We start from the raw sequence: 19,111 nt of genomic DNA, 5'->3' as shown, positions 1-19,111 counted from the left end.
CAGTCGCGAAGCCTTGTCCTGTCGTGTAGCGCCCACCCCGGGGCGGCTGCTGAATCATTGACTTAGTAACTTTCAGTCGTATTACGATGTTTTGTTGTCTATACTTTTTGATTTTCACCTAAGGAAATGCCTTAAATGATATATTAGTGGAAAATTCTGTCTTAGTTCCCTTACTTTCCTCTAATCAACGTGTTTCCGTTTCATATGCTGAGATTCCGCTCTCCGGGGCAGCCGCGACAGTAAAACAAACGCACACGGATACAGCTATGGGAGTGGCCAGACAATCGGATTGGACAACAGGATGTTAGTTGAGCTGTTTTGGGGTGAGGCGGTGCGTTCAGGGACGCACAACTTTCTCTGTGTTTGCGCAGTTACGCAAAGTGTAAAACTAACTGGATAGGCCGTGATACCTACATCAGACAGGTGTGGCTCTGTTGAGCATTTTGAAGATCTACGAAAGCAGCAGAGCAGGCCCCAGTTCCCACACAGTCACCGTCTCATGTGTGGTTTAGTCGCTGATGCGGGGAGAAAGTTGTGGACATGTTTTCTTGAGTGTGCACGATTTAGTGATTCGCCGTGCAACATTAAAAGCGCAGTGTTTATGAGCGCCTCCAGCCTTTCCGGACTTTGGATTATGTTTCCGTGGGATTGTACTCTCGTCTGTTCGCCATATTGCGCGCTGTGAAACTCGAGGGAAAGTTGTCAGAGTTATGACATTTGCTGCGCACAGTACCTCCATGGAGCTGCATGCAGTCGACTTTGATCGAAACCAAAGTGACTCTATGGAGCTGGACACGGACAGCTCTGTGCACCACTGATCAGGTATGTACGCCGTGTTACTCTCATGCCCAGTAATCAGCCGTGTTGCCCAACAGTAGTCCGCTCCTCAGGCGCTTCCTTATTGCTGATTTGTAACATAACATCAGTGGCTATCGCTCGGGTGATTGCACGAGTCCCTCCGTTTCCTGTATTTCTTGTTATGCCAAATGGCAGCTGCACTGTAAGCGCCTCCTTGTTGCTACCGCCTCTGGACTTTTTCTCTTAACACGTCCTCTGTGGACGCACCTGGATGCAGTAATCGAAATATAACTTTAACGTTCACAGCTCTAATATGTCACTGACTTGTTCTATCTGTCCTCTCTGGGCTTTTTCATGTCTAGGCCTCAGTTTCCTCTTTGCTGCAGACGAGTGAAAGTCGGTTGGAAACTTTGTATGCCTGTCTAAAGAGCAAAAAAGAAAGTGTCTAACCCCCCCTTTCTCTCTTAAGGTCCTTCTCCAGAAAGAAGAGGAAGAGAAGAATGGACAGAAAAGCTCAGATTTGATTCTGAAAGGAGGGTTGAGTGTTCCCCACCCTGCACTTTCCTCTGGGATTTATATTTCCTCCCATATACCTCTGTATACGCAATTAAACAAAGAATTCCTCAGCCACAGGCACACTAACTCAGTGTTTTGCACACTTGGAAGTCAAGATTGAAAGCTCTGACTTCAGTTTTTGTACCCTTAAAACATTACTATGAGTCTTCCTTCTCAAGTGAGTACTGACAAGAGTGGCAAGCAGCGAGGTGCAGCCATGAAAGAGCCTGTGCAGCACTCAGGGGACGTTTACTATGGTATGGGACCTCCAGCATTGGAGTCGAGTAATTCTGCCAGCAGCTCTGGTGTTTATAGCCAAGAGAAAGGGCCTCAAAGTCTGCCACACTATCAACAGGCTGCCCCTGTAAAGTGGATGCACCAGGACTCCGTGCAGGCGCCTGGCTGGTCTCAGGAAGCTCCTGTGTCGGCCTGGGGCCAGAACTTTGGCCCTTATATGAGTGGAGTGAACGTCAGGGGTCAGATGGCGTTCCACAAAGGGGTCCACGAGGGTGTTGCTCTGCCAATGGGGGGAGAAAATCAACTCCCAGGCCCAGTTGAGGCTTACAGGGATGCAGCCCAGGCTTCAGCTCCTGGGAGGGGGCTGGAATGGGAGCAGCATGCTGCAGCTGCGATGCACCAGGCTCAGCTTCAAGCCTACCAGCAGGCTCATAAAGGTGTGGAGCTGCAGGCTCAACCCCACGTAGCTCCTCACACTCTACAGGGGCCCATGCTGCAACCTTTCCAGGCTACTTTTAGGCCTAGTAAGCAACAGTTTCCATCTGGTCATTACTCTGTGTTCCCCGGCAACAAGCCAGTGTCAGGCCTGGCATACAGCGAGCAACCCAAAAACCAGCAGCGTTTGCTGCAACAGATGCGGCAGCAACAAATGCATCACCATCAACAGCAGCAGCAACAACAGCAACAGCAGCAGCAACAGCAGCAACTATTTCAACAGCATCAACTCCAGTTGCAGCAACAGCAACAAATGCAGCAACAGCAGCAACTCCAACACCATCAGTTGCAACAGCAACAACTTAAGCAAATGCAGCAACAGTATCACCAGCAGCAACTGCAGGAGCGGCAGCAACAAATCCAACAAATGCAGCAGCAGCAAATGCAGCAAAATGTGCCACAGCAAGAAACGGCACAACTTCAGGTGCAACCAAAACAGCAACAAAACCTAAACTTTGCGACTTTTCAGCCTCCTGAGCCTCGTCCTCCTGATGCTGCAGGTATAAAAGAAGATGCAAAAGCAGCTGAGCAGCAGGAGTTAGAAGTTAAAACCAATGAAGGGACATCTGCACCTGATCCAGGCTCTGACAAAGTTTCAACAAATCCAGCAGAACTCACAAATGCATCACTGGCTGCGCCTCGGCGCTCTCGACGCCTCTCCAGAGATGGACAGTCCCCGTTAGGCCCTCCTTCCACTAACATCTGGTCCCAAGCAGCCAAAGATTCACAACTGTCCCAGAATGGAGTTAAAGGAGGAGAGGCCCAAGTTACGACAGGAGGGGTCATCCAGATCACCAGCAGGAGGAGGAGGGCGTCCAAGGAGATCAACCTGGAGACTTTGGCTCAGAAGGCGTCAGAAATGGAGCCTGCCAAAATGGCAAAGGTTAAGAAAACACTCATTACACTGCTACTCTATTAAATTTCCTGTTAATTAATCGCACTTTAAAGTAAAACACTCCAATTATGCCATGTCAAGTTATGGAACATCAAGGCCAACTAATTTGTGCATGTAAAAAGAAAATTCTCATCTGGTAAAGTTTGCAGGTAGCTGCACAAAGAGGAAGAACAGTGTTTCTACACAGAACTTCCCTTTGATTCACAGAATGAGCTTTATATTGTTAAATTACTTTTTAATTGTTTTTTTAGATGCAACACGCGAGTCACTAGTCAACATTTACCTAGTAGTAAAAATTAAATTAAAGAGATGATAAATAAATTAAAAATACACATAACGATTTTAACTAAGATAAAAAAAAAAGGCTGCTGATACAAGATCACATTTTAAGATAAACTGACATAGATAGACATTTAAATCTGACATGTACCAAACATAACCTGAACTTTACACTTACAACAAAACTTAAAAAAAGAGGTCAAGAATAAAAAACAGAAGGTTACTATAATAAAGTCAGATTGTCAAATAAGTGAACGGTTGACTGAAAAATATAAAGCTTGTAGATGATTAAAAACTGGCCTCACTGTAAAAAAAAAAATCTTCCAACAGACCTTGTGGCCAACATTGCAAATTCTTTAGGTGCTTTTTGAGTGGAAGTACCCAGAACATTTAGGTCCTGGAACTTATACTCAAAGAACCAAATGGTTCCTGTGGCCTATTGTTGTCTGTTTTTTTCACCAGGGTCTAAAGTCCGGGAAGATTATGCAAAACAGTTACCCTGATACAAGCAGGATTTAGGAAGACAAAACAAATCAATAATGTGATTTATTTAATGTGATATAGGAAGACAAAATAAATCAATAATGTGATGCAAGATCAGATCTTGACTAATAATGATTAAGATTTAGTTTATAACAGTCACCAAGTAATTAAGTAATTGTCAGGGATTTTTTTTTAGGCAGAAACTATATTTGTTGTTTTGATTTATTTTTTGTCAGATTACACCTTTTTAAATTGGATTTGAATCTGTTATATGTAGTTATAATATTATTAAATGTCTGTGTACGTGTCTGTGTGTGTCTGTGAACATATTCTCAAGATAAAGATACAGAAACGGCTGTTGATTTGCAATGCTGTCCCTCCTTTAGAGACACATTTAGTAACGTAACAATAAATGACTTAAGATTGGGTGACTTTGAGAGTTGTTGCAATGGAAACAATGCATCATCTCCTCCAGTTGCCGTGGTGTGAACTGACAGACTTTTAGAAAGTTGCAGAGCGCCCCGTCACAAGTAATTAAGAGTTTCAGATTTTTTATGAATCTGTAGTCTGAACTGGTTTTTAGAGTCTCTGACAGAGTTGCTCACCTAGACTACCAGTTCCTGAGCCTTTGGAAATTGCTACCCCATGAGCCGCTGCTCTTCAGCACGTAGATTTTCTACCCCAAAACTCAATATAGACCCATGTTCCTCAAAAGTCTCTAGTTCCTGGGGAAAGATCCTGCAAAAGCACCTTTCAATGTTTATTTTTTTATTGTGTGTTTAAAATATAAATCAATCTTTGGTGTCTTAAAAACTGTCTTTTCATTAGACAAATGCCTGGGAGAGGAGTGAATCTGTTTAAGTTGCACAAGGTAATTTTTTTTGTGCAACTTCGACCGTGTGCAAGAGTTTGCCTGCATGGTACTAAAAAACACAGTACTGCCCATTATTGGACGCCTGATTTCTACTTTCATTGCCAGTGATCACTAGAGATTTAAATTTTTTTTAAAATTTGTATTAGCAGCATCATACTGAAGTTTAAATTCTGGTATCATGACTATTCTTATTAGACATATACAGTGCATGTAAAAAAATATTCACTCCTTGGAGGTCTACCTTTTAATTTATTTTATAAATTGTTAATGGTCAGTATAATTTGGCTTTTTTTTTGACAAAACAAAAAAAAACCCTCTTTAATGTCAACGTGAAAGCTGATTTGTACTAAACAGTGTCAACTAAATGAAAATATGTTATGTAAAGTAAGTGACTGCATAAATATTCACCCCCTTTAAGTCAGTATTTATTAGATGCACCTTTGGCTACAATCCCAGCACTGAGTGTGTGTGGAAAGGGCTCAATCAGACTTGCACATCTGGACACTGAAATTTTTACTCCATTTCTCTTTGTAAACCGCTCAAGCTCTGTCAGGTTGCGCAGGGATCAAACGTGAAAAGCCGTTTTCGAGTCCAGCCACAAATTCTCAATTGGATTAAGGTCTGGGCTTTGACTTTTGGAAATGAATCTTCTCCCAAGCCGTAGTTCTCTTGCAGACTGACTAAGATTGTTCTCCAGGATTTTCCTATATTTTGCTGTATTCAATTGGCCCTCTACCTTTACAAGTCTTCCAGGGCCAGCTGCTGAGAAGCATCCCCACAGCATGATGCTGCCCCCCACTTTTTTCACAGTGGGGATGGTGTGTTTGTGGTGATGTGTGGTGTTCACTGCATTCAGGTGATCCCTATTTCACTAATTGTGAGACTGCTTGCACAAATTGGATGGCCCTCTGTTGAATTAGGTCAGTCAACATCAGGAACATTTGATGTATCCATTTCACTTATTTATTCAAATAAAGGCTGTGCTACTCTATCTATTTTAGCTGTAATCATATTTATGATGCCTAATACAGTATCTCTGCAGGTGAGACTTGTTCGACCTGACAAACAGCCTCTGCAAAACATTTTTGCATTTTTAATGTAAAATATTCCTTTACATTTATCACGATAAAGCATGTATCTTGTTAATCAGGATTTACAATGTTTGCATTCTTTAGCTCACGCCCACTTGAACCAGCTGCTTTATTTACTCTTTAGCAGCTTCAATAAACAGACAATAAACACAAACACTAGCTTTTCTTTCTCTGCATAGGGACCCTCCACCCTTAGGGGGTTGTAGGGCTTGTCGTGGGTTACTTTGTGTGGAGTTTGCAGGAGGATAGATGTACAGTTGGAGCAGCTGCATGTCTGCACACCTCCACATTCCTCAGGCTTTTTCTCAGTCATTCAGCAGAGCCAGGGAGGGGCTGTGCTGTCAACCTTCAAACTCCTTAACTCACCAACACACACACGCACACACCAAACAGGTTTAATATCTCTGAGCTGAGCATTGTGGTTAACAAGCTTGACTTTACAAATGTCTTTAGTCCTGCTGTAAACAGTTTGCCCTAAGTATGAGTCATAAAACTGAGTTTTGTGTTTCTCTGCCATGAGTACAATTTACTCAAACTTTTATCAGCTTGACCAGAAATACCAGTGAGGCATGTGCACTACTGAGTGGTTGGAAATATGTAGCTATACATGATTTTTTTAAAAGGCACAATATGCACAATCTTTGCACTGAAATGTCTATATTAATTTAAAAATAACTACTCCTATATTAAAAATATTTACATGGGTACCTACATCGTCCCAGATTTTTCCAGCTGTTTTTAAAGAAATTTTACATCTTTAATGGTAACAATGCCATGACAGAGTTGCTGTGACAGAAACAACATGCTTATATTTGCTGTGGAAGTGCTGATGTAGTGTAATAGATTTCCACAGTTATTACAGATGTGTGAACTGATACAGCAAGCTTCCTGTCTGTTGCTGAATCTCATCCATTTTTTGTACTGCTTACTTGTGATGGGCCTCGATAATTCTCAGCCAGCGACTTCACGTTCTGTCACCCAGTTCCCTCCATAACCAGTGCTACTAACCAGACATTTTGATGCAATTAAAGAGAGGGAGATGCACTCTTACAGCAAATTCTCCACCCCACTGGGCATATATATGTATGGGCTAAAACCACATAATAAGGAAGAAATGTGGTTAAAAAGTGTCCTTCCTGGTTAATGCTGTGAGCAACCTCAAAATACTTTCTGAGTTTCTTGCAGAGAAGGAAAGTTACTTGCTATAGCTTTTACTCCTTATTATGTGAAATTCATCTGTGAAAGAAAAACAGTGGTTTAATGTGTAGTAAAAAACCCTTTAAGGAGTGCAGTTTTTATTGAGCAGAGTCCTCAGTTATAAACAATAAGCAACAAATGTGGGCAGAGCTGAGCAGTGCATATCTCCTTGAATGTTTTTGTTATTATTATTCTGATTGAGAACCCCCTGGCAGCAGGAATTATGTTGTGTGCATTTAAAGCTTAATATTTATGATACTTTTGACAGAAGCAGCACTGATAAATCCAGATTTAGAAGAAGTAATAATTAGGTTAGAACAAAACTTGGCTGTCTAACCCTCTAAAAACAGCACATGAAGTTCTTAAGGTTGATTAAACAGCAATAAGTGTTTTCCTCTTTTGATGTCTTATGATTCCTTTTTTGTTTGACTTTTCACTTCTCCAATCTGTCTGATTTCTGTTTTTTGTTTTGCCTTATCTTCCTCTCTTTCCCCAAAATGACAGGAAGACGCTCCTGCTTCAGGCAGACAGGCCACTATAGTTCCTCTGGTCATCCCTGTGTCTGTGCCGGTGCACAAGAGTCACACTGACCCTCAGAGCGGCTGGGCTCAGGGGAGACTTGGTCCAGGTGAGCGATTAGCAGGACCGTCTGACAGGAAACCTTCAGTCATTGTGGCTCGGCGGCGATCCCGCAGGAACTCCATGAACGAGAGCTTTGGCCAGGTGAATATTCTGATGGAGATAACTTTGGTTTTTGGTTTGTTACTCAAATCCCTTCAGCCTGTGCAGAGACTATATGTTAGACTAGTGTTGCTCAACCCTGCTCAAACAAAGAATTATTACAGTAAAGTGCAAAATGAAGTTTAGAACAAGTTTTGTCTCTTTTCCCAAGAATCGGTAATATTTATCTCTCATGTTCTCTCTTGTGTAAATGCGATGGAAATATGAGGAATGGCTATTAAGTAAGGGTTAATGCCCGACGAGGTGTCCAGTTAACAGGGATTAATGGATAGCTTGGAGGCCTGAACCCTTTGACATCTTGAAGGACATTAACCCGCTTATACCATGGTCACTTGCAGACGAAAATAATTTATAAAACTACTAATTTATAATTTCCTACATTTTGTGACCAAAATAAAAAAATGTACTTAAACAACAATTTCTTTCCCCTAGCAACACCTGAGAGCTTGACTAAAAGCTGGAATAGCCATTCCAATCCCATAACGTTCTTAGGGAATGTAAACATTGTTCAGTTCTCCAGTAAATAGGACGGGCCATAGATACGAAGTCACAATGGTACAAAAAAACTAGCCTGCTCAGCACACTTTCTTAGCGGATTTATCAATGAAAAGGCATGAAGACGAGGGAGATGGACAGTCATGTGATCAGACTATAAACCTTTAAGTTAACATGAACAGTCATCTGATAGAAAGCTTAGTTTTAGCAGACCAGCTGTTTGAATGAACATAATAATTCCCTCTTCTGCACTACGAGGTCACAGATGTGAAACAGAGCTGTCCGTGCCCTGCAGGTGCTGGGCATGGACAGGATAGATATATAGATGACAAGATATATAACTAAAAATATTGTCCCATATTCCTCTGATTTAGTTTTTAAAAATGTACATGAATAATGACATACAAGACAAGAAGTTCAAGAGTTCCTCTGACGCTGTCTTTTCTTTGAAAATTAAAAGTGTTTCCTCTTCATTTAATATAAAAAAATATATATGAACAAAAACAAAGATAAAGATACAGTGCGACCAGACGTGATCTTTTGTTTTGAAAATTAGAGCACAGCGCGGGACATCGCTGTTGCCTCCTGGAGGTCTGTATGGCAGAGGTCTGTATGGCAGAGGTCTCCAAGCTGCAGCCATACACTCTTGTTAAAATTGTAAATTGAGTTTGGTGTGAAAAAAATTGGAGATTCCATTTTTTTACCGCATGGCCCAGCCCTAACCTGACCTTTAATATATAACAGTGTGACTATGAACCCATGGTTTTATCCTCATGAGCGCAGTCTCATTATTTGATAGCCATACTACGTATACGGACAAAAAAGATAAAGGGTGTTAATTAAATATGACTTTAAGCCTATTGTATTAGTGTGGGAAACAAAAGGATCAATGTGAATTACAATGGATCATTTCTGTTGTCAGAATTTCCCTTTTTAAGGTTTTCTGTGGGAATTTTTTCCAGAAAAGGCTTAAAAGTCGTCACAAAAGAGCCATGCGTTGACTATGTCTCTGTTAGACTGACTAAATCAAAAACATCTTGGGCTGGATAGCTCAGTGGGTTACACCACTGATTTGGTATGGGAGGCCGATGGGTCAAATCCCAGTCAGTAGTGTCTCAGTATTAGGGCTGGGCGATTATAGCAAAAATCAAAATCACAATTAATTGTGCTTTTTACCTTGATTACAATTAATGAATGATTATTCCACCTCCTACCTCAGACTCTGTTTGTTCTATAAATATTTGTAGAATTTTAAAACGAATAACTGAGAGGAAAATGCAGAGATTAACAATTTAAGATGATTTCTTGAGACAACTAAAATCAAAATACACAACTGAAATGAAACTACCTGGCTGCCTATCACATGACTACACAGCTAGTAGTTTGTTTTTAAGGGGGTGGTGCATTAGTAGAAAGAGATATTACAAGGGAAAAAATGGAAATAATTGACATGGCAGGTTTTTGTCAGTTATAGACTCTAAATGTTGGTTTCGGTTGTTTTTAAATTAATTGCCCAGCTCTACTCAATATCCAGTTTGGGCCCTTGGGCAAGTTCCTTAACTCCTGGAACACCTGTCAGATGTACGTCGCTTTGGATTAAAGCATCTGCTAAATAAAATTGTAACATCTTATTTTGATACTTAATTCAAAATTGCAGTTATATTTTCCTAAATTATAAATGAATAAAGATGCTCTTTCTCAAAAAATTGAATTAAAAACACATAGAGGTGCATGGCCTGCAAGTCAACAAGTGCTAAATTGCAGTTGCCTCTTACTGTATGATGTTTAGGCACAAGGCTGTTAAGTCCTGTATGGGAAACTTTTGAGGTTTAACAGTGTTTAAAAAAAGGATACTGCCCAGTCCTTAGCCAGGCACAATAAAGCATAGCTCATCCACATACTGAAGACTTATTGAAAAGCTATTTTTGTAAACTGGTTGTGTAGGATCTCCAGTGAGCCTGATACAGAAACTACACAAAGGGTTTTGTGTCATAGTTGTTAAGGGGGTAACCTGAGAATAAATGTGACACTGTATATGGGAGAGCCTCCATGTTCAGTGTTCTTGAAAAGCAACTCCAATGCTTCTTCTGTCCAGGATGGAGAGGATCAAGGCCTAGACGAGGATGGAAAACCCAAATTGAAGCGCCGACCTCGTCCCGAGCCGCTCATCATCCCTCCTCACAAACCTTCCACCTTCATCCCTCCATCCTTGTACCCCAGCATCACCTCCTACCAGAGCAACCTGCGCTCTCCTGTTCGCCTGCCGGATAACCCCCTGACTCTGCCCCCGTACACACCTCCACCCATTCTATCTCCTGTACGTGAAGGCTCTGGACTCTACTTCTCCACCTTTCTCACTAACATCGCAAGCAACCAGATCCTTCCTCCGCCGGTTACGCCCAAGTCTGCTTCACGTAGTCTGCTACGCTCAAGTAAGTCAGAGGTGCTGATTCTGATATGATGTACTAACTGTTTAAGAATTAGTTATGCAGCGCCATCTTCTCTCTTTGTACAAAAGTGCAACTGGGCTATCTTTTCTTTTTTTGCACAAAATTTATACGGTTTGAATTTGAGTCTGATTGAGATGCCTGCATGCTAGAGAAAACAGAAAACAACTTCATCTGGTCCTTCTGTTTAAATTTCAGCAAGTTCAGAAGTCACTCCCCCTGTTCTGCCGCTGATCACTGATGCTACGCCCGTCAGCCTTGAGCCGTGAGTACACACGTGTAAACAGATGTCTTAGCTCTTCAATGTCTTCTCATAAAATATAAACCTACTGTATAATCTCTTGTGTCATACTTGTGCAGGCGTATCAACATCGGGTTGAGGTACCAGGCAGAAATTCCTGAGTTGCAAGATCAGCTGTCCTCCCAGTTAGACCTGCACAAGGCTGATCTGGTTTGGCTCCCCGTGGATGAGTCAAACCTTAGACCTGGTGATGAAGAAAGGGGTTAGTATGTCAAATTCCCCTACCCATTCACTGGTTGTCAAAATTTATCTTTTGCCACAGTTACTTTGTTTTTTTCTTTTTTTCTTTCCAACAATGGTCGTTCTCCTCTTTTTGCTTAAAGTTAAGAATTTGATGAACATGGCTTGCTCCAGCGTGCTCAGAGGTGGAGGAACCAACCAGGAACTGGTTTTTCACTGTTTACATGAATGTGGAGGAGACTTCCTGGTGAGTATAATGACTCAAATGCACACGACAGGATTTTTTAGTGAATAATCATTGATGTAGGTAATTTTTTTGCCTACTATAGCTTAAACATGCCGCACCTTTCTTTTTAAAGGCATTGTACATGAAACAAAGTTTTTGTTAAAATGATAACAGTCAGGATTTTGAATTTAAAGAACTCTGATAGGAAGCACTCCTCTTGTTAAAAAAACAATCATTCATGTTGTTTTGCAGGACACACTGGGACGTGTGATGCTTCAGGACCCTGTTTTCCCCCCAGGCCATCACCTGACAGGTTATCACTACTCAGGTCAGGGTTTTTTCTTCATCTTTCATTTACTTCATTCTTCTCTGATTTCTTACCTCTCTTCAAACACGTCCTAACTCCCTTGGGAAAGCAAACTATAAATTATGCTGATTTACTCACAGGCTCCGACTGCTGGACTGCAGAAGAGAAGCGTTACTTCAATAAGGGGATCACTGCTTACAGGAAGGACTTCATTATGGTGCAGAAACTGGTACGATCATTAATTTCAACTTGCAGGCTAAATGATTACAAATCTATAAAAAACATTAAAATGTTAATAAAACTGCTCTCAGCTTTAATATGACTTATTCAAACAAACACACCCATAAAAGCCAGCTTTTTAAGTTGTTTCTATGCATTTTACAACATGAAGCCAGAATCAGATGTAATGGAAAATGTCCTTTGGCAAACAAGGTACAAGGCAGCTCTGCTTCCATTCTGTTTGACAGGAAGTAACAGGATTTATGGGAAATGTGGTTTTGATTTAATTGAAACATTAGCTACAGTAGAATTACACTAAGGCTGTCTCTCATGTTTATCATCACTGATACTGAGTGTTATATGCAGATAAATGACTGGATGGTAAAGTAAAGTCTGTGTGCTTTGCTGGATTCAAAGGTGCGGACGAAAACCGTGGCTCAGTGTGTAGAGTTTTACTACACGTACAAGAAACAGGTGAAGATTGGACGCAACGGGATTCTCACCTTTGGCCCTCCAGATTCCCCTGTGGAGAAGCATACGGAGGCTGTGGTGGATCTAAAGGTAGAGTGGAGATAATTTGGATTGAATCTAGCAAACTGCAAGAAGCTGTTTAAACCTAGCTGATAGAGTGAGCACCCAATGAGACTACAGTCCTGGTGACCAAAGTGAATTCAAGTCTGACCTTTGACATTTGCAGAATGTCATCCTCAGCCCTCTTCTTCCAACATACTTTGCTGTATGTCGTTGTTCTTTTAAATAAAGAGGCAGAAGTGGTCCAAAAATACCTTTAAATAATCACAGCTTCCCATTAAGGTTAAAGGGGATAAAGGAGAGAGCTTTCGAAGGCCCTTCCAAGTGGGGGGACCATGGAGGCCAGGAAAACTATGGTCCATTGGAAAGTTTATCAGTGATAACCATATTTTAATTTAAACCTGAATAATAACCGCTCTTATCAAATAAACAAAAAAAGACTTTTATTTATTTATGCTAGGGTATATTATAGCATTTTAAAAAATGTAAGCTCCTGTTCCTAAAACATAATTACCTTTACATAACCTATAATACATTTTTTGGCTTAAAATTTTATGGGTACACTGACTAAACCACTTGGAAAGTAATGTCAGACTTCATGGCTAAGGCATCATGCCCACAAACCTCCAGAGAATAAGTAGAAGGAATTTAAATAAAATCAAGGGAAGATTGATTAAAATTTTTGAAAAGAGGGAAAAGATAAAAACTAAAAAAAATGGTTAAAAGTGGCAAAAATGGGTTAAGACAGGTAAGAAGGGTCAACAGTTGGGTGGAAAAAAGTTATAACTGATTTTAAAGTGGTAAAATGGATTAAAAATGTCAATAATGGGTTAAAAACTGTAAAAATAAGAAAAAAGGGGCAAAGTTGGCTAATGAAAGGAAAAAATGCGTCAAACATTTGGTATAAAAGTGTTAAAGAAAATGGATAAAAAGTGGCAATAGGTAGAAATAAAGTGGTGAAAAGGTGTTACAGAGTGGTGAAAAAGGGAACAAAGTGGCAAAAATTGGATAAAGGTGGCAAAAAATGGGTTAGGACAGACAAAATTGTCCAAAAATGGTTGGAAAATTATGAAAAGTGGTCAAAAAATATGTTAAAGATGTCAAAAACTGGAAAAATGGCAAAATGGGAAGAAATAAAGTGGTGTAAAGGGAGTGGCACAAATAGGTAAAAAGTGGTCAGAGTGGTCCAGAAACAAAAATGGGGAAAAGCGGCAGAAATGGGTTGAGAAAGGCACAAATTACACAAATTGAGCAAAAATGGGTGGGTGGGTTTGTGAAAAGGACTTGAAAAGTGGAAAATGGGCAACAAGTGGCAAAAAGGGGGAAATCAGGCAAAAATAGGAAAGTTGAACATTAGACTTACTTTTCATCTCCACAATTAAGTAACTGTTAGCCAGGATGCTTGCACCAATGCAAAAACACATATATTGATGTCATCAGTACATCACTACTGGGCGTCGGTCCCAGGGCCTGATTGTGACACACTGAAAGTGTTTAAATGTATTACTTTATGCTTTTTTTGTTTGATTTGTTACTTAGAGTTCACAGCAGTCCAAACTGACTCAAGAGGAGGCAGAATCAGACGACAAGAAGGCTCTTTCTAGCGACTTTGATAGCAGCCATCAGGCCAGGGTCGCTCAGTCACTACAGGCTCATGACTATGTAAGTATTATTTATTACACCTGGTTAATCCATGTGTGCACCATGGAGAAGGAAATACTTAAAACTTAAAATGTGTTTTTTTTCCTCATTTTTTATTCTTTGGTCCAATTTTGTTGTTTTCTTATTTGCCCTGTATAAACCACCATGTGGCAATTATGGTTATCCATCAACATTGTTTTTTCACTTCAACTATAACGTTGCTAGTCTTGTCTCTATGTGCACTATACTGCTCAGGGAGTTGCTTTGCTATTAGATTGTCTGGCACCGACAACGACTTAGATTCAGAGCAACTTACAAAGAAATCATTCTCATATTCTTTAGAAATAGTTTATTATAATATGTTGCTGGATTATATTGCATTTATATGTGCACAGTATTAACATTCAACTAACCTCTGTTTTCTCTTTTTGCATGTATTACTGTTTTCACAGGGAATAGTATTTCGTATGTATAACACCAATAAACATTAAGGACTCAAAGTATTTACCATGACAGCATGAAATGGAAAATGGTACTCAAGGACTGTAGAGTTTAAAATAGAAAATACAGAGTATTGCTGTTGGTTGGAATTTGTATAAGGGAGACTGGTTTAATTTTGATTAAAAAAAGGAAAATCATCACTAACATCAGCTCCTTTCCTCCAGGCTGGAACAATGGTGGTGCTCAAAGAGCCAGACACTTTGAACAAAGAGCTTCACCATCCTGTAGCACATCACAGGCCTCGAGCCGAGCCTGCAGCCAAGAAGCCAAAAGCACCAGCCAAACCTCCAACGGATCCTGATGCAGTATTTCCCTGCAAGAAATGTGGCAGGTACGCAACACTCCTCAACGGGAGTGACTTCAGTTGATTTTTCTCCCTGTTTTTTTTTTTTTACTTATTGCACTGCAGCGTGGCTCACCATCGAATGAATTTAAAGTTGTAGCTGAAATGGAAATTAATTTAGAGTTATTCTTACATGTAATACAGTTAACAGTCCCACTACCACTCATGAAAATATCTCGAGTTAATTTGTCAACAATCTGTTTTATTTTTGAGAGTTATAAATACAATAAAATCTAGACTATGGGTCACACCGGTATATACATGCAGTCTGTTTTGGGGAAAGAGGACTTGCACTGTATTCCTGCCTATTGAGTTCCATTGCGTTCAGCACAATCAACAGCATGCAGTGTCTTTGCACCTCTGAGTTTTAATATGGTAGTTGAGCTGTTTGCTGTTGCCTCACAGCAAGAAGGTTCCTGGTTCACTTCCCGGTCAGGGCCTTTCTGTATGGATTTTGCATGTTTTCCCCGTGCGTGCATGAGTTCTCTCCGGGTACTCCGGCTTCCTCCCACCACCAAAAACATGCTCATCAGGTTAACTGGTGACTCTAAATTGGCCGTAGGTGTGAATGTGAGTGTGCCTGGTTGTCTGTCGCTATATGCCAGCCCTGTGATTAACTGGCGACCAGTCCATCACAGGTGGGATAGGCTCCAGCTCCCACACAACCCCCTATGGGATGAGCAGTATAGAAAATGGATGGATGGACTTGGCGCAGCACTGTTACGCACAAGCTTGTGCAAATAACCAAAGTATACAAATAGGTCTGTTAGGAGAGGATGGATCTTTTCTTTTCCACTGCCTTTTTGTCTTCATTGACCATTTTGCCTCGTACTGTGAATATTATGATCATTGGAAAAATAAATACATCAAACTTGGAGGACTTCCACTGGATCCCACACTTGCTTATCCAGCTGATGTCTGCCCCATATTTTGGGACACAGAGTGCTGTGAAGTGTGGTGGCTCCACCCCTGACTTCTTCCCAGTTGATTCTAGGGTGAGGCAGGGGTGCCTCTTAGCCCCTTTGCTCTTCAGTACCTGTATGGACTGGGTAGTGGGGTGGGTTGGGCAGCGAACTGAAATGTCATTTGGCACTGACTGATGATGCTATGATCCTTGCGGAGACTGTAGATGTCCTTGTGGGGGCTTTTAACTTGCTGAGTGAAGAGGCTGAGGAATTGGGAATGCATGCTCCTGGCCAAAACAAAGATCCAGGCATTTAGGGATGCCTTTTGATGCTGCCATAGAATCTGTGTCTAAATGGTGAGACTGTGGAAGTTGTAAAGCAGTTCACCAGTTGCTAGCATAATCCATCGATCTACTGACTGTGAGAACAACCCCTGACTTAGACTCACGCATGGGGTGATGGGTTCACTGAGCAAGACAGTGTGGTGTTTCTGGTATGTGAGCATGTGGACCAAAGTCAGTCTTTTGGTCCTCCCGGTCTTACTATACTCCTGTGAGGCCTGGATGTTGACTGATGGCCATTGGCGCCAACTGGATTCCTCCGTGACAATTTCTCTTGGCCCATCTTTGGGTATCACTGGCAAGACCATGTGTAATACTGATGTGCTCAGGAGAGCGGGGATTGGAAGGGTGGGCTGCCTGTTACGGGTCCAGCAGCTGCACTTTTAAGGGGCACCTGGTGCACTTTCAAAGGCCTGATCCAGCTCAACACATACTGGTTTCCCAGGACTTGGGAACTGCATTGTGGAGGGGGCAGCCAGGAAGATACCTGGAGAGATGGGACATGGGCCTGGCACAGGCCTGGACGATGGCCATCAGGAGGCCAGAGCAGTACAGGAACAAATGAGTTATTTTAATGAAAACAAATGAACATGTACAAGGTCAAAAACATTGTTAATTTTGGCTGATTTCACAAAAGCCTAAAATAGTATGAGATGAAAAGGCAGCCAAAAGACCTGACTTAATGTTGAAGTGAGCCGCCTGATTCCCATCACTAAAAAGAGCTGGACATCCCATCCATACAGCTGGGCAAAGTTGTGCAAAGCAAGTTGTGTTTGTTGGTGATGCTACATGTTGTGTTTTTAATGGATGGAAAGGAATCTTTTTTGACATTTCTCACAGTCTGTCCTCATTTAACTTGTAGAGTGTAAGCACATAAACTGTGAGCTCTGATCATGCATTATTAACAACTTAGTCATACAGTGACATTCCACCACAAGTGTATGCCCAACCTTAGCGTTTTATTATCCTTTAGAATATTGTTGCTGGAGCTAGACAAGCTAGATGGGAGTGCTTCAGCATCCAAGATAATTCATTTTTCTGCCTCAGCTCGGGCTCTTGGTCTGCTTCCAAATTAGACAATAGGTAGTTGGAGTCAGCATTTCAAATATGGAAAACACCAATGTTTGGTTTCAAACATCCTGCTCAGAAATCAGTGGGAGATGTCACTGTACCAAACATGCATGGTCTTTCCTCATTCTCAGTTCACTCATAATACATGACACCCTGATGTATATCCTACTAGGACCCTGCATGTATGTAGGGGACATTGTATTTTGGCTTTCCTGCAACATATTTACATTTTTTCTGCTGTTAGAATTTTTGTATCTGAAATGTACATTTCAGATACAGGTGCAAGTAATGTACTTGAAATGTTGGGAGAATTTGCAATTAAATTTTAACAGATTTTGATGACATTTTATAGGGAATTTGTTTAGAAAGTTTAAAGAATTTGCCCTGAAATATTAAATTACTTTTCATTTGGAATTTTGGAGGAAATTTGCATATATTTTTGCATTTTCATAGGAATTTTGGAAATTTATTTGGATGTTTGGAGGATTTTGTATGAACATTTTCAGGTTTTCCATAAAAATTTTGAAAATGTCTTTGTGTTTTGGGGAATTTGTTTTGAATTTTTTTAAGGGGAATTTACCTTGAAATTTTAAATATTTTTAGAAGAATTTGCTTTAAAATTTTCATGGAAATTTGGGAATGTAATTTTTAATTTGGGGGATTTTGTAAGTGGAATTGCTTTGAAATTCTTATCATTTTCAATGAAATTCGGGATTATGATTTGTAATTTGTTTTGGGGAATTTGATTGATAATGAGCGGGCTTTGAAATTTTAACTTTAGATGTATTTAAGTATTTCCACTGATATTTTAGATAATCTCTTTGCAATTTTGGGGCATTTGTGTGGATTTTGGAAAGAAAAATTTGAAAGAAATTCAGAAGGAGGTAAATTTTACTCCTTTTCCTACCTCTTTTATTTGTAACATCATGTTATTTTATTCCCTGTACATTAGGGTGTTTTACAAAGTGAAGAGTCGAAGCGCTCACATGAAGAGTCATGCTGAGCAGGAGAAGAAGGCAGCAGCGCTGCGTTTAAAGGAGAAGGAGGAGCAGGCAGCTGCTGAAGCTCGAGCCAGGAAGGCGGCGGCAGCAGCAGCGACGGCGGCTGAACAGAAAGGAAACGACAACGGTGTTACGGAGGAGGCCGAGGGCAGCAGCCAGGAGGACTCGCCTGAGGGAGAGGACGATGATGACGATGAAGACTGGCACTGAGTAGACGGACTGGTATAGAAATGGATCTTAGCGATGAAATAAAAAATATTCTGCCCTTGAGTGAGCAGAGGGAAAGTCTTCCTGTTAACCTTCACACTCCTGACTTCACCTATGTATCTTTTAAATATTCAGAGGAAGTTTATTTTTTGTAAATGCACTTAAACTGTATGCTTCTGCTTTTGCCAATATTGTCTTTTTATATCTTTTATTTAATTGAATATGCACCAAAATATCATACACTTTCATGGCGTGGACTTCGTGGTTATGTGATATTCCATTGAAGAATCAGGAAGTCGATAAAACAGATGATCAAAGCAGTCTTTCACTTTAAAGTTGTGGCCTTTTCAAGTAAGTTGTGTTTAAATCCTCTTCTTTGGAAAGTACTGTGCAGAGCTTAGTAGATTTACATCAGACTTAGGGGTTGGTTATACAGTAATTTTTTACAACTAAGGGACCTTTTTGACATGGATTTGTACAAAAAAAAGTATATATGAGATTGCCATATATTTATGATACTGCATTTTGCAATGATTTAGGTAATATAAACTAATCATGTCAGCTGCAATAAGACTTGTGAATTGAAAAGTTTATTAAAATCTCTACTGTTCAGAGAAGAATGTGTTGTTTTTTTTACTAAGCTGTTGGCGTGTTGGTGTAGGACATTGTTGATCCAGCAGGTGGAGGTAGAGGTTCAGTTTGTGGCAGGATATTTCCTTCACACAAATATTTTAGTATGGATAACCACAA

At 40.6% G+C, this 19,111-nt stretch overlaps 1 protein-coding gene across 1 annotated transcript; it reads left to right on the top strand.

The window, feature by feature from the left end:
- The first annotated feature begins 389 nt into the window (after window positions 1–389).
- On the top strand, window positions 390–18,424 carry mideasa (mitotic deacetylase associated SANT domain protein a). Its single transcript, XM_041805622.1, has 13 exons — window positions 390–822; window positions 1,268–2,968; window positions 7,409–7,627; window positions 10,236–10,572; window positions 10,786–10,852; window positions 10,948–11,090; window positions 11,212–11,315; window positions 11,547–11,622; window positions 11,742–11,830; window positions 12,238–12,381; window positions 13,891–14,013; window positions 14,658–14,824; window positions 18,106–18,424. The coding sequence occupies exons 2-13, from the start codon at window positions 1,514–1,516 to the stop codon at window positions 18,362–18,364; spliced, it is 3,183 nt and encodes a 1,060-aa protein (XP_041661556.1). The 5' UTR covers window positions 390–822; window positions 1,268–1,513; the 3' UTR covers window positions 18,365–18,424.
- The last annotated feature ends 687 nt before the right edge of the window (window positions 18,425–19,111 follow it).

This window comes from Cheilinus undulatus, linkage group 14 (assembly GCF_018320785.1).
Source record: "Cheilinus undulatus linkage group 14, ASM1832078v1, whole genome shotgun sequence".
NCBI classification, from domain to species: domain Eukaryota; kingdom Metazoa; phylum Chordata; class Actinopteri; order Labriformes; family Labridae; genus Cheilinus; species Cheilinus undulatus.
This window is presented reverse-complemented; position numbering and strand designations above follow the sequence as displayed.

Bases quoted from the DNA above. Each gene is read 5' to 3' on its own strand.
- mideasa (XM_041805622.1), top strand. From the start codon at position 1,514: ATGAGTCTTCCTTCTCAAGTGAGTACTGACAAGAGTGGCAAGCAGCGA. The intron at 2,969-7,408 runs GTTAAGAAAACA...CCAAAATGACAG, and splicing joins AGCCTGCCAAAATGGCAAAG to GAAGACGCTCCTGCTTCAGG. The intron at 12,382-13,890 runs GTAGAGTGGAGA...TTTGTTACTTAG, and splicing joins AGGCTGTGGTGGATCTAAAG to AGTTCACAGCAGTCCAAACT.